The sequence below is a fragment of the Mus pahari genome, chromosome 13 (genome assembly GCF_900095145.1).
Source record: "Mus pahari chromosome 13, PAHARI_EIJ_v1.1, whole genome shotgun sequence".
NCBI classification, from domain to species: domain Eukaryota; kingdom Metazoa; phylum Chordata; class Mammalia; order Rodentia; family Muridae; genus Mus; species Mus pahari.
This window is the reverse complement of record NC_034602.1, coordinates 63,352,542-63,365,247: the sequence shown is the minus strand read 5'-3', so window position 1 is coordinate 63,365,247 and position 12,706 is coordinate 63,352,542. Positions and strand designations below refer to the sequence as shown.

The 12,706-nt window shown below is 44.6% G+C and overlaps 1 protein-coding gene across 7 annotated transcripts in view; it reads left to right on the top strand.

Annotated features, from left to right (window-relative positions):
• The window catches only part of Fryl (FRY like transcription coactivator), a 227,381-nt gene that overhangs the window by 211,966 nt on the left and 2,709 nt on the right, over nucleotides 1-12,706 (top strand). For 5 of the 7 annotated variants that reach the window (XM_029545525.1, XM_029545524.1, XM_029545526.1 and 2 more), the window contains 6 exons: nucleotides 1,224-1,431; nucleotides 2,679-2,828; nucleotides 3,578-3,676; nucleotides 8,883-8,951; nucleotides 11,656-11,673; nucleotides 12,458-12,568. In XM_029545525.1, coding sequence (XP_029401385.1) covers nucleotides 1,224-1,431; nucleotides 2,679-2,828; nucleotides 3,578-3,676; nucleotides 8,883-8,951; nucleotides 11,656-11,673; nucleotides 12,458-12,568 — 655 coding nt within the window. The remainder of the gene's footprint in view (nucleotides 1-1,223; nucleotides 1,432-2,678; nucleotides 2,829-3,577; nucleotides 3,677-8,882; nucleotides 8,952-11,655; nucleotides 11,674-12,457; nucleotides 12,569-12,706) is intronic. The other 2 variants (XM_029545523.1, XM_029545520.1) reach the window with 1 other exon arrangement.

Below are 12,706 nucleotides of genomic sequence, written 5' to 3'. Positions count from 1 at the left end.
AGGACAAGCAGTTGGAGGAGGAAGAGGGTGCGATAGAAATCACGTAGATACAGTACTCGCATATGAAACTTTTAAAATCATCAGAGGGACTTATTTTAACCAGATGTGCTTTATGTTAGCCTGTGTGTTCAGTAGCCACGCAGCCTCCTCTTCGGCTGTAGAAAAGGACTGACCTGGGCTACTTTGCCTCTGTTGGGCAGACATCGGTTTGAGGTTCCATAGAAGAGTTTCCCTATGGAGTCTAGAAGATACTCTCCAGCAACAGGTGTCCTCTTCCTCTGGCTCGTCAAATCTTCCCACCCTCTCTTCCTTGGCGTTCCTTGAGTCTTAGGTGTAGGGTTGCCATCGTATAATGTGAACTATTCATATTACATTCAGACTCAAAATCTGAGACTGAGTGAAACACAACTTGGTCTTACTCCATGGCTCCAGTCTTATGTTTTGACTGTCTTGGTGTGGGAATGATAAATCCCCAAGAGGCAGGGACTCTCTACATAGCCCTAGCTGTCCTGGAACTATGTAGACCAGGCAAACTTCGAACTCACGGAGAACCACTTGCCTCTGCTGCCCAAATGCTGCGTACACGCCACCATGCCCAGCCCTGATCCATGTTCTTTGTAGATGTGGCTGGTGTTGCTCCAGTAGTAGCATATTGTAGACTTGGGTTAAGAACAGTGGCTTGAGCCGGGCAGTGGTGGTGCACACCTTTAATCCCAGCACTTGGGAGGCAGGCAGATTTCTGAGTTCAAGGCCAGCCTGGTCTACACAGTGAGTTCCAGGACAGCCAGGACTATACAGAGAAACCCTGTCTCGAAACAAAACAAAACAAAACAAGAACAGTTGCTTAAAATTAGAGAGTTTTGAAATAGGAAGAACATGAACTTATACTATCCTAGGGTGTTTAGGCGGCATTCTCTAAATTAGTGGTTCTCAACCTTCCTAGTGCTGTGACCCTTATATTGTGTTTCTCATATTGTAGTGACCCGAACCATAAAATTATTTTGTTGATACTTTATAACTGTAGTGTTGTTACTATTATGAATCATAATGTAAATATCTGATATACAACCTCCAGAGGGGTTGTGAGCCACAGGTTGTGAGAACTCCTGCTCAAAGTCAGTGTGTATCTGTGAATAAGAATGGTTTCCATTCCGTAGCCTAAGGTACTAGGAGTCTGTTCCTTTGAGATAGCCTGAGGATTGCCATGGATTTTGTGTTCACAGTCAAGAGGAAGATGAACAAGACGGCTTTCCAGAAGTTCAGACCTCGCCTCTCCCGACACCCTTTCTGTCTGCCATAATAGCAGCTTTCCAGCCAATGGCTTACGAGGACGAGGAAGAAGCGTGGCGCTGCCACGTCAACCAGACACTGTCGGACACAGACGGGTCCTGTGCGGTGTTTACGTTCCATGTGTTCTCAAGACTGTTTCAGGTTGGTGGACATTCAGGCTTCTGAACTCACATCACACTAATCTGGTAAAACTAGGCTTCTCTACTTGGTGTCTCAGGCTCTAGTATCCCTGCTGATTCCCTTTAACGAGCATGCTTGCTTCGAGGAATGTAACATTTCCTTAATTTGCAACTTGATGGGCAGTACTCCTGGTATGTCAATCACTTACTAGTACACATGTGAAAACCCACAGTGAAATAGCTACAAAACTGCCACTCAGGGCCTGACGGACTTCCTGTGGTATGCTGGGTACCAGAGAAATAAAGGCACACCATTGTGCCTGCCCTCCACCAGCCGTTAAAGTGAGGGGCACAGTGTTGATGAGGAGGAGCTAAATGACCCTTTCGTCGCTGTGAGAACTCAGTAACGAGGGTCGCATTCCTCCATGAGGAAACAGTAGCAATAAGCACTGTCATTTTTTTTAAGTGCCCACCCTGTGCCATACGCTCTCGTAGATGCTTTCCAGTGACTATTCTCAGACAGCACCGTGGCACGTGGGTGAGCATCGTGTGGGGAAGGAGCACACCTAAGGCACTGAGATGCAAGGCCTGTTAACCATCCACCATCTCCCTTCCCTGCCCACACTAAGTTTCCCCACGCACCCCAGCCTCCAGCTCCCTTCCTGGGCGGTTGTCCATGCTCGGGGGCATGAGTTTCCACCTTCCACACTCACTGCACTTCCCTTGACTTTGTCTTTCCTCACCAGAGATAGTGGCAGTTTCCTGATGCGTTTTTTTTTTTTTTCCTCCCCTCAGTCTTAATATCCTCTAGTAATACCACACATGTGTATGCAGATACACATTAGCTGTTCCCTACACCCCGCTGGTTCACCTCTCCTCTGGCAATCTGCTGGTCTCCGGCACCTGGGAGGTCATGGTACATGCCGGATCATGTATGGTCACAGCAGACTATAGGCTAGAACTCTTGAGCTCAAGCATTGCCCCCCCACCCCCGGCCACCAACTCTCCCAAGTTGTTGGGAACACAGATGCGTGCCATTGTATCCAATCATAATAGCTATTTGTTGACGTATCTCCTAAAGAAATATCTACATATTTCTATAGAGATCTATAGATTTCTAGAGAGATATTTACCTAATTGATCTGCTAATAGAATTCTGTGAACCGTTACAGTAATATCAGTTGCAGCACCTCTTTACATAAAAGAGGGGAAGACCTCTGTGTATGTGTGTGTGAGAAACACTAACCTTTTCTCATACGTTCCTCATAGACAATTCAAAGGAAGTTTGGAGAGATAACTAAGGAGGCCGTGGGCTTTCTTGGTGAGAGTCTGCAGCGCATTGGTACCAAGTTTAAAAGCTCATTGGAAGTGATGATGGCATGTTCTGAATGCCCCACTGTCTTTGTGGATGCTGAAACGGTAAGCCAGGCGTGATGGTGCCCAGGTGGAAATAAATGCCAGGACTCGGAAGGCTGAGGGTGGATAGTCTGAGGCCGCCCAGGGTGTAGAATGAGTTCCAAGCCAGCCACCTCTCTATAGCAAAAACCTATTTCAAAACACAAAAGAAGCAAGAGGACTACACGGGAATGATGTTCATTTTTTAAGCCCTTTGTAAAAGCAGTTCTCAGTTTTGAACTGTCAAGGGTTTGTATCTTAACCCTGATCTACATATGTAGTGAAACGTCATCCCAGCCAGATATGGTGGAACATACCTTTAATCGAAGTTTTCTGGAGGCAGAGGCAGGCTGATCTCTAAGTTCAAGGAAAGTATGGTATATATAGTAAGCTCTAGGCCAGCCAGAACCACATAGTAAGACTGTCTCATTCATGGATGGATGGATGGATGGATGGATGAACAGACAGACATTCCAGTATATGAAATGCTGTATACAACTTTGCTGGTTCTGTGCATATAGAATCCAGGATGAGACGACTGAAGTGTCATAGTCTAGAGATGTATGTTCTTTCCTGTTCTTGAACAAAGTTTGAGAGGAGATGGCTAGACAAAATACCCAGATCTCTTTGGTCTTCCCTTGCTTGCTATGACAGCTACATGTTTAGACGTTTGAGGGATGGTGCCTCGGAGGTGTACACTGCTCTGACAGGGAGCAAAGGGTGTCCAGTAACCAGCGGGCGGGTGCTCATGGCCCGTGTGTCTGCTTTCACAGCTGATGGCATGTGGTTTGCTGGAAACACTCAAGTTTGGCGTCTTGGAGCTGCAGGAACATCTGGATACTTACACCACCAAGAGAGAAGCGGCCGAGCAGGTCAGTCTCCTCCACACACAGAAATCATTTGCTTTAGACTACAGTGTTGACCTGGATGCCGAGAACCCCAGACGAGCAGCTCTCTCGCTGGCCTCACGGTAGGTCCCAGGACAGCCCTTCTCTGTTCCGGGGAGTTCCTGCCTGGGAGCACAGTGGGAGACTGCAGCTGAGTTCAGCATGGCAGGAGGAGTAAGGGGTAAGTAGTGTTTGGAAATGAAGGTGACAGAGCTGTGGCACAGGGCACCTGTCCCCTCTGATAAAAGTCATCTTGGCGTTGGGAGGGAGGGAGGCGACAAGCATGGAGCACATTGTAATTGTCACCCGTTAGGAAATGGTCCCACAGTTCTAGTCAGCTCCCTCCAGCCCGGTGTGTCTTCAGTTTGACAAATGCAGAAAAACAAGGAGGGAAAAACTGTTGTCCCAGACAAACCTTAGGCTTTTTTTTTTTTTTTCTAAAATAGATGAAACTTTCATTAATTAGTATTAAATAAAACCACATTTAAAGAACTCTGGAAAACTGAGTGTGAAACCTGGTCCTTCTCTCCTAAAATTTCCTAGCTAAAAATATGCAGCACAGATTGAACTTATAAATAGGAGGTCATTGTCCCTGACCCAAAAATCTGAAACCCCAAATGGCTTCAAAATCTGAAACTTTCAGCATCAACATGATGACAGGGGTGTCATGTGATGGGTCAAAACATGCTATAATAATTATCAGAAGCTTAAATTAAAACTGTGGTAGTGATGGCTAACCCCATACTATCCCCCATTAATAAAGAGATGGCTAACCCCAGACTGTCCCCATTAATAAAGAGATGGCTACCCAGCTAGACTGTCCCCCAAGTGGCCAGTGCAGGAATACCTGTGCATCCTAGTGGCTCAGTTTATATAGAGAGACTTTGTTTTCTAAACAATTATGACTTGTACAACATTACCTCCAGGCTATGTGAATAACACAGGCACACGCCCATATTCTGTGCTAGACGTTGGTTTCATTAAAACAACTCCTGTGTACCCAAACCTGAAACACTCTGGTCCCCAGCCTTTTTGATAAGGGCATTCAAGCTGTAGCTAACCTGAAGAGCAAAGTATCCGTCACATAAGTATTAAAGTGCCAGGGATGATGGAGGCTTCTCAGTCGGCCTCAACAGCAGAGCTGCCGTAAGCCAAGTAGTATGGATGATTTCCAAAGGGAAGGGAATTTTGGCAGGACTGGGAGATGATCCTGTACTCTGAACTCGAGGTTCGAAGATCATTTCGGGAAAGAAAATACCTCCACTAGTGCTTTCTCTCCACATCGTGGGAGTGTGAGCTCATATGTGGTCTGAAAGCCTAAAGAGATTGAAGAAAAGAGGTCTTGGTCAGGGAGTTATCAGGCACGATCAGCTCAAGCCTTCCTCATCCTGCTTTCTGCATGCAGATGTCCACATCTGCCAAAGAGCTCTCTGGGAATGGAATTCTCTAGTCATAGAATCTGTATGAGTTCGAGTCCTACCAACCAATTGTACAAAAGAAGTATTTGTCACCGAGCACACGCCAGTTTTCCATGGCTTCATCTGTTGACCTTCAGTCTTCTTCATCACTAATATGTGAACGTAGGGGTAGCTTGTGCACTCTGCCCGTGTCTGTAAATGAGCTGTTTTCTTAGTCACTTATCAGGGGCCCTGATTTTAAATATATGCTTTACTTATCGTTTGTGGACAAGGAAGGGCCATGCCATGGCACTCACATGGTGGTCGTAGGGCACCTGGTGGGAGTTTCTTTCCTTCTAGCAAGCGGGTCCCAGAGATAGAACCCAGGTCATCAGACTTGGTGGCAAGTGCACACGCCCACTGCCCCTTGGTGCACGCCTTTTATTGGGCATGGCATCGAAGCTACCTTTTCCCTGTCGCAATCATTTTCACTGCTAAAGCATCTCTTGGTGACCAGAAAACTTTAGCTTTAATGAAACGAAAGTTCATTCTACCCCACTAGGCTGGTGTCTCGTGGGTCTTCAGAAGTCACTGCCTATCCTAGATGCTGTTACCACTGGGCCACAATGGCCCAGTGACTTCAGCCTCCCGGGTCTACATCCCTTTCCCACTCAGCTCAACGCCACCCACCTTATAGTCTAGAATGGCCTTGTAACTCCCTCTAACTACCGGAATTCACAAGACACTCCAAATCTCAAGGCAAGCCCTTAGGAAGCCTTTTAGAGTGCCCGCTCCAAGTTTTGGGAAACTCCGGTCCCTGCTACAGGATGATTGGCCGCATAGAGGAAAAGAGAGACACCTCAGCCAAGAGCCCTCAAGTCAGGAGTAAGGGAACTCTGGGGCCCTGGCGAAACCATGAGCTAAGTGAGAATCACGGCTGATCCTAGTCAGACCGGGACCAACACATACGTTTATCTGATATTGGTTACATGCATAGCAAATATTGCTTCTCTCCTCGCTCTTACTTTAAGCTATTACATTTTAGAGTGCTTGGTTTTACAGCAATAGATAACTACTTTTAATGAGGCAATTTCAAATGCACAAAGATAAAGCTAGCTAACGATATGCTAGACCATCACAGATCCAGGCATTACCTTGAGAGACCACTCAGAGGAGCAAACTGTGTTTCATTTTTGTGTATGTGCCAGAAAACCCAATTTTGTACAGATACCATCTAGATAGACTTAATGTACCTGAAAATCAAATGGCATACTAATGGAAATTCTGAAATTGAATTCTAAAATGCATATGGACATACAAGTGGCTCATAATTGCACAAATTTTCTTCAACATAGGTCAGTGATCCCTAACTTAACCACTCATATCTGGCCCACTGCTTATTTTCCATAAATGAAGTATTTTGAGGACACAGCTACCCTGCTTGTGTATATATTACATATGCCATGTTTCCTACCTAGAACTGAATATTTGCCACCAAGACAACACAGGTTGACAAGCCTAAGGTACCATTTCCCTTTTCTAGGAAGAGTCTTGTAGATTTTATCACGAAGAATGGTAAAATTTGAAGTTTCACTTCTAGGCACCAACACTTATTAAAGATTTCAAATCGGGTACCACCTACATGAGAATAGACAGACCTGTGGAACATGGCAGATGCCAGTATAATATATATCAATGGTGCAAGTGCATTCAAAGGAGTCCATCATCCTCAGTGAATTCTGTTGAGAGCAGAAAACCAACCTTGACTCGAGGTCCATCCGCCCCCTTCTTGCCTAGTCTGTTCTTGCTCTGTTCTCCTTATGTATGGCTGAGTATCTCTATGCAGTTTCTCTACCGTTGGCTTTGTTTTTATAGAGCTTTCTGCATGCTGGGTTAAGGGCTCCACAGCTGAGTTTTGCCCTAACTAGTATCTTTGGTGCACACCCAGTGTTTCCATCCTCTAGGGTTCAAGTGTGATAGAGAAGTGACCAGGACCTCGTAGGCTTGGCAGGAATCAAACCTCTATTTCCCCATCACCATGGGACCATAATTTGATCTTTTCTTCTAGCATCTACCCCCCCCCCAAACACACACACACACTTGGTCAACACCTCAAAGGCCCCAGGAAGAAGCTACCCAGACAGTTGGGCTCCCTCGCTGGAGCTTCCTTTTTTTTCTTCAGCATCACAGCCCTCGGTACCTTGCTATTACTGGTAACTGCAGCTCATAGTACACAGAACCCTTAGGGCATGAACTTGAAGCCACCACTGTCTGGCCACCCTCTACAGCAGGGCTCACTGCCGCACTCTTCCGAAGTCCCGCCTGGCGGTGCACTGTCTGTCATTGGCTTGGATGACTGCTTGCTTGTGCATGAGCTGCTCTATTGTGATACTCAGAGCCTCCCGCAGCAGTTCAAGTTTTCATTTGAGCAAAGAAACCGTGAGAACAATGAGGTAGGAGGTAGGGCTTCTCCGCATGGCCCTTCGACCGTGCTGGGTCTGTACACACCATTAGTATTCAGCTGCGGGACTATATGATTGGCGACAAAATCAGAAATTATTTACATTAAATAGTATTCCCTAAAAATGCTGGGCAGAATGTGCAATATTTAAAATGTTTAGAATAGGTAGTAAATAATCAACTGAAATAACTTTTCCACTTTCCTAGTTTCCTTGGACACACTGGGCAAGCAATGTAAGTGTATTGGCATTTTAACATGCTGTATGAATAGAGATTAAGGCATAAATTCCATGGGAGATGTTGACTGAATCTGCTGATAGCTTCCGACAATGGCTGCCACCAGCTGTCTCTTAGCAGAAAGGTTTAACATGTTTTTATCCCAAGACACTGTCAAGAAAATAACCCCAGGGCCAATGTTGTCTGAGTGGTTGTGATAAGGGAGACAGAAGGTCAAAGGCTTTGTTTTTTTGAAACAGTAACCATTTCTAATTTTGATTCTTTCTGTGTAGAACACTAAGTTACAATTGAGAGCTTTAAACATCTACCGCTGAAATATTTTCCAGGGAGCTACTTGGCTGGTTTTCAAAAGACGAAGTCTGAGTGGTTGATTACTTCATTTCACAAACACCACCACACCACCACTCTACCACCCAGTGAGCCAGAAACTTCAGGTTCTACCTGAAGGCCCTTAGTTCTCACTTTGGAAATTCTGCGGCTCCATTTTTCTACACATCCCACAACGCTACTTTCTTTTAAATTAGTATTGACTTTAAGAAAACCCACATATATCCAAATACCTCAGAGACAAAATGATTGTCCTTTATTACCATCCAAACAGAAAGAAAATAGATAAGAACAGGATTTAGATGGATCGAGGTTTCTGTTTCACTAATTAAAAGTGGCATGCGTCTTCGGAGAACTAAACTTCGGATGAGCGGACAGCCCTGGCTCACAAAGTTGCCTTTATTAGATCGGCCAAAGGGAAAGTGAAACTTTCATTTTCCGCGTCTCACATTTAGACATAAAGGTCAGGTAGAGACAGCGAAGATTTCCAATAAAACTCACCAAGCCAAGGAGCTCACGATATGGAGCCCCATGGGTCCCGAAACCACTGGTTGCATCTTTGTTAATAAACTCACGGCATCTGCATCTTGTTGTATGGATCCTTCTTCATTTATTTCCATGGCCAGCCCTAGGTGGAGATGCGACTGTGTGTACAGTCAGTCGTAGCCTTTATGTATAAAATTAGAAATTTATACAGACAGGCTTGTTACAGCACTGGCTTCCTTCATAGTGTAATGACTATGGAAATTTACCCTTGCTCATTTCTACAGTGGCTAGACAACTGCAAGAGGACATTTGGTGCCAACGAAGACATATACAGGATAAACACTAACGCGCACGTAAGTCTCTGTGTCCTTCCCACTGAGCGCCCACATCGGATATTATAAAACAATGTATGCGTGCAGCCGTCCTTATTTGATATCCCTAGAAAGAATGTGTGGGCAAGCCTTTTTCATTTTGGTTATCAGAACGATCTCCCTGAAAGTTAGGTTCAGTGAAATATTGGCTTAGTAATGAAAACTTCACTTTAATAAAAAACGAACAACCAGCTTGCGACCGGAGCTTAATAACATTGAGTAGATAAGCTTGATGGGTATCCAGGCAGTCCAGGTTGGCGGTTAGTGCATCTATCTGCCTCTCAGCGGGAGAAACGATTGAACATTAGTATTCTATGGATAGATTCTCTGGTGATAACAGCAGACCCCAGGGCAGTATGCTCTGTAGCCGTTACTCTAAATGTGAAAAGGGTGGGTTCATTGTGTCTTTACTTTAAGCAGTAGCCACACATTTTCTTAAGAGAAAGGCATAGCCATTATGTTAACAGTATGTTAAGACCATGCGTTGTTCCAGTGGGAACAACCTCATAGTAGGAGAACTCGCCCACTGCCACACCTGATACTGGATTTCAGCTTCAGTAACATTTAAAATAGTAGATATCTCCACAAAAGGTATCCTATAATAAAAATCTGAAGTCTGGATAAGGATGAAATCTTGAAAGAGTCATAATTTAACTGTTAGGCCTTTCAGACTCAGTGCTAATACATTTTTCACAATCATATTCTCTCCTTACAACTCATTTGAATGGTCCCTTAGTTATTGAACATGAGAACTGAGGTTCAGTGGGGCCAATTCGTCTAATAATAAATAGTAGAAACCAAGACAGGCAATTCTAAGCCCTGTGCTCTTTGAGAGGAACATTAAAATCATGAATAAAGAAATGAGACAAGGGCTGGAGAGATGGCTCAGTGGTTAAGAGCACTGACTGCTGTTCCAAAGGTCCTGAGTTCAATTCCCAGCAACCACATGGTGGCTCACAACCATCTGTAATGGGGATCTGATGCCCTCTTCTGGTGTGTCTGAAGACAGCTACAGTGTACTCACATACATGAAATAAATAAATCTTTAAAAAGAAATGAGACAAGGTAGAAGTTGACTCTGGAATTGAAGCTGTGGATGCTTTGACAGTACCTACAAACATCTGTCTAAACTAAGTGGAGCTGTTCTGTGCTCTGCTCTTAGCTAGTCCTCCTCCATCTCACAGTCCCGTAAGCTCCAAGACCATTAACTCAGTTAACAGCTTGAGATAAGCAGAGTGAAAACCGGGAGACTGTCCTCTTTCGACCAGTTTCTATCCTCCACCTTACAGAGACTTGGGGCTGTCTGTCTCCATGTGCCAGTCTGTACAGGCAGTCAGTAAATATCGAGTTAATGAAGATAAACTCTAAAGATGTCAGTGTTCTTACAATGTGTGTGCGCGCTGTCCTTCATATCTGTTTCAGTGCATCGAGACCCAATTTTGGTAAATCACAGCGAGAGAGTTTGTGCCATTGCCTGTGACTGTAGTGACCGTAGGCTTTATTGGCACATATCTACACACATATTGGCATATGTGTGTAGATTCAGTTCCATATATCATGCTAACAGGAATGAGGAGAGGGACCTTTTTTTTTTTTTTTTTTTTTTTTGGTTTTTTGAGACAGGATTTCTCTGTGTAGCCTTGGATGTCCTGGGACTCACTCTGTAGACCAGGCTGGCCTTGAACTCAGAAATCCACCTGCCTCTGCCTCCCAAGTGCTGGGATCAAAGGCGTGCGCCACCACTGCCTGGCCGAGGAAAGGGACTTAAAACTTGAATTCCCACCAGAATTAAACCATATGAAACCTCCCTGCTGCTGTTTGAAGTGTGGATTGTGCTCAGCTAATGTTATTGGGCCACTGTTTGAATAATTTACGGTCAGCCGTGTGGAGCTAAAGTTCACCTTTGCTTAGCAAATCCTTTCTAAACTAACAGGAATCCTTCAGAGGAAACCGCTCAGGAAAGCCAGATTCTAGAAGCTCCGTTTACATCCTGACAGTCTGTTTAAATTAAAAGTCACTCTTCTCACACATCCAGTGCCTTTCACTGTTTCACATACATCACCTTCCCTGGATCTAAACCCCGTTAGGTCAAAGTTCTGACCCAAATGGCATTTGAAGGATAGCATAAAACACGCCAGCTCTCTGTGTTCTGCCCTGTGGGGCCCAGGCATGAGAGAGAGCTGAGGAAAGGCTAGTAGGAAAGTCTAGAATGAGCTGCACTAGAGGGCCTGCTGCAGGTAAGTAATTCCTGTGTAAGATTATGGGCCGATTCAGCCAATCATTTGGTAAATACAAATAAAAATAATGATACATTCATTTAAGTAAGTTTCCCACTGCCGTCATGGAAACATTATGACAAGTGGCTTTGTCAGGATGAAAAACCTGGGTTGAAATACATTTACCAGAGCAAGAGCTCCCTAGACCACTTTGCTCTGTTTTATTCTTTGACTTTTACACAAAAGCAAACTGTAGCTCAAGCTGACCTTACTTGCCCAAGGGACGCCCACCCTGGGTTGTTGCAGGAAGTGACTGGAAAGCAGTAGTTTGGAAATGACTTTGTATAAATGTGTTCCTCAGTTTGCATGGGGCATCTGTAACCTTAGTTGCGATGATTTCTTATACTAATTCTTGATCTTTTTCTCTTTGTATTTTTTTTTTTTTTTTGTGACCCGATCACCTTGCTTAGCAAATGGGAATTCTAGCAGTAAGTGGCCTGTCTTGATTTCTAGATTCCTTATCCTGATGAGACAAACTGGTTTTCATCTGCCATTTGTCCTCTTGTGACCTAGCATCGTTTTTTGCCATTGACTACTTTGAAAGTAGTGTGTGCTTCAGTTTTCCATATCCCTAAGTCTGGGACACGTTGGTCCTAAAAAAACAAGGAAACGGTGAAACTTGAAACTGAGTATGTGCACTAGCAGTAGTATGGTTCTCTGCACCAACCACTGACAGGTCTCCTGTCACATCCTAAAATTTAAATTGCCCATAGTCATAGTCTCATTTGAAGGAGATCACCAAGTGGTTTTCTTAAGAGTCCATTTCCTCAAAAGTTCCCCACCCCCTTGGTAAGAGGACACCCAGTTTCGCTCTGTTCCAGTTGACGGGTGGATTAAGGACCTCAGTGGGATCAAAGCCTGCACGCCTGCGAAGTCCCCGTCATCAACTCAAAGTTTTAAATTCATGTTGAGTCCTCCCTTCTTCCAAAGCATCCTATGTATTGCCTTCTGACACTGTCTGTCCGGTGTGAAAACGTGTTTCCTACTAAAAAGGAATTCCATAACCAGCAACGAGCCTTGTTATTTGAAAGCCAGCCCCCAAAGCACCTTTCCCCCCCCCTGCCTCTCCTCAGCCTCACCCGGTATTAACTCGCTTATCGCAGAAGCACAAACGCCAACGATTTTAACATATTTGTACTGTTTTACTGGAAGCACACTCTCTGGTGGGATGCGGACGCTTGGCTAACCTCAGTTACCGCTGCTCGTTCCTAGGAGCTGGAGCTCTGTAGAAGGTTGTACCGGCTGCACTTTCAGCTGCTGCTTCTGTTCCAGGCCTACTGCAAACTCATCAACCAAGTAAATACCATCAAGAATGAAGCAGAGGTAAGTCCCAGCAGGCACGGTTCTCAGCGTTGTGACTATATGCCTGCATGTGTGTATGTGTGTGTATATATACATATATATATATATATATATATATATATATATATATATATGCCTGCATGTGTGTATGTGTGTGTA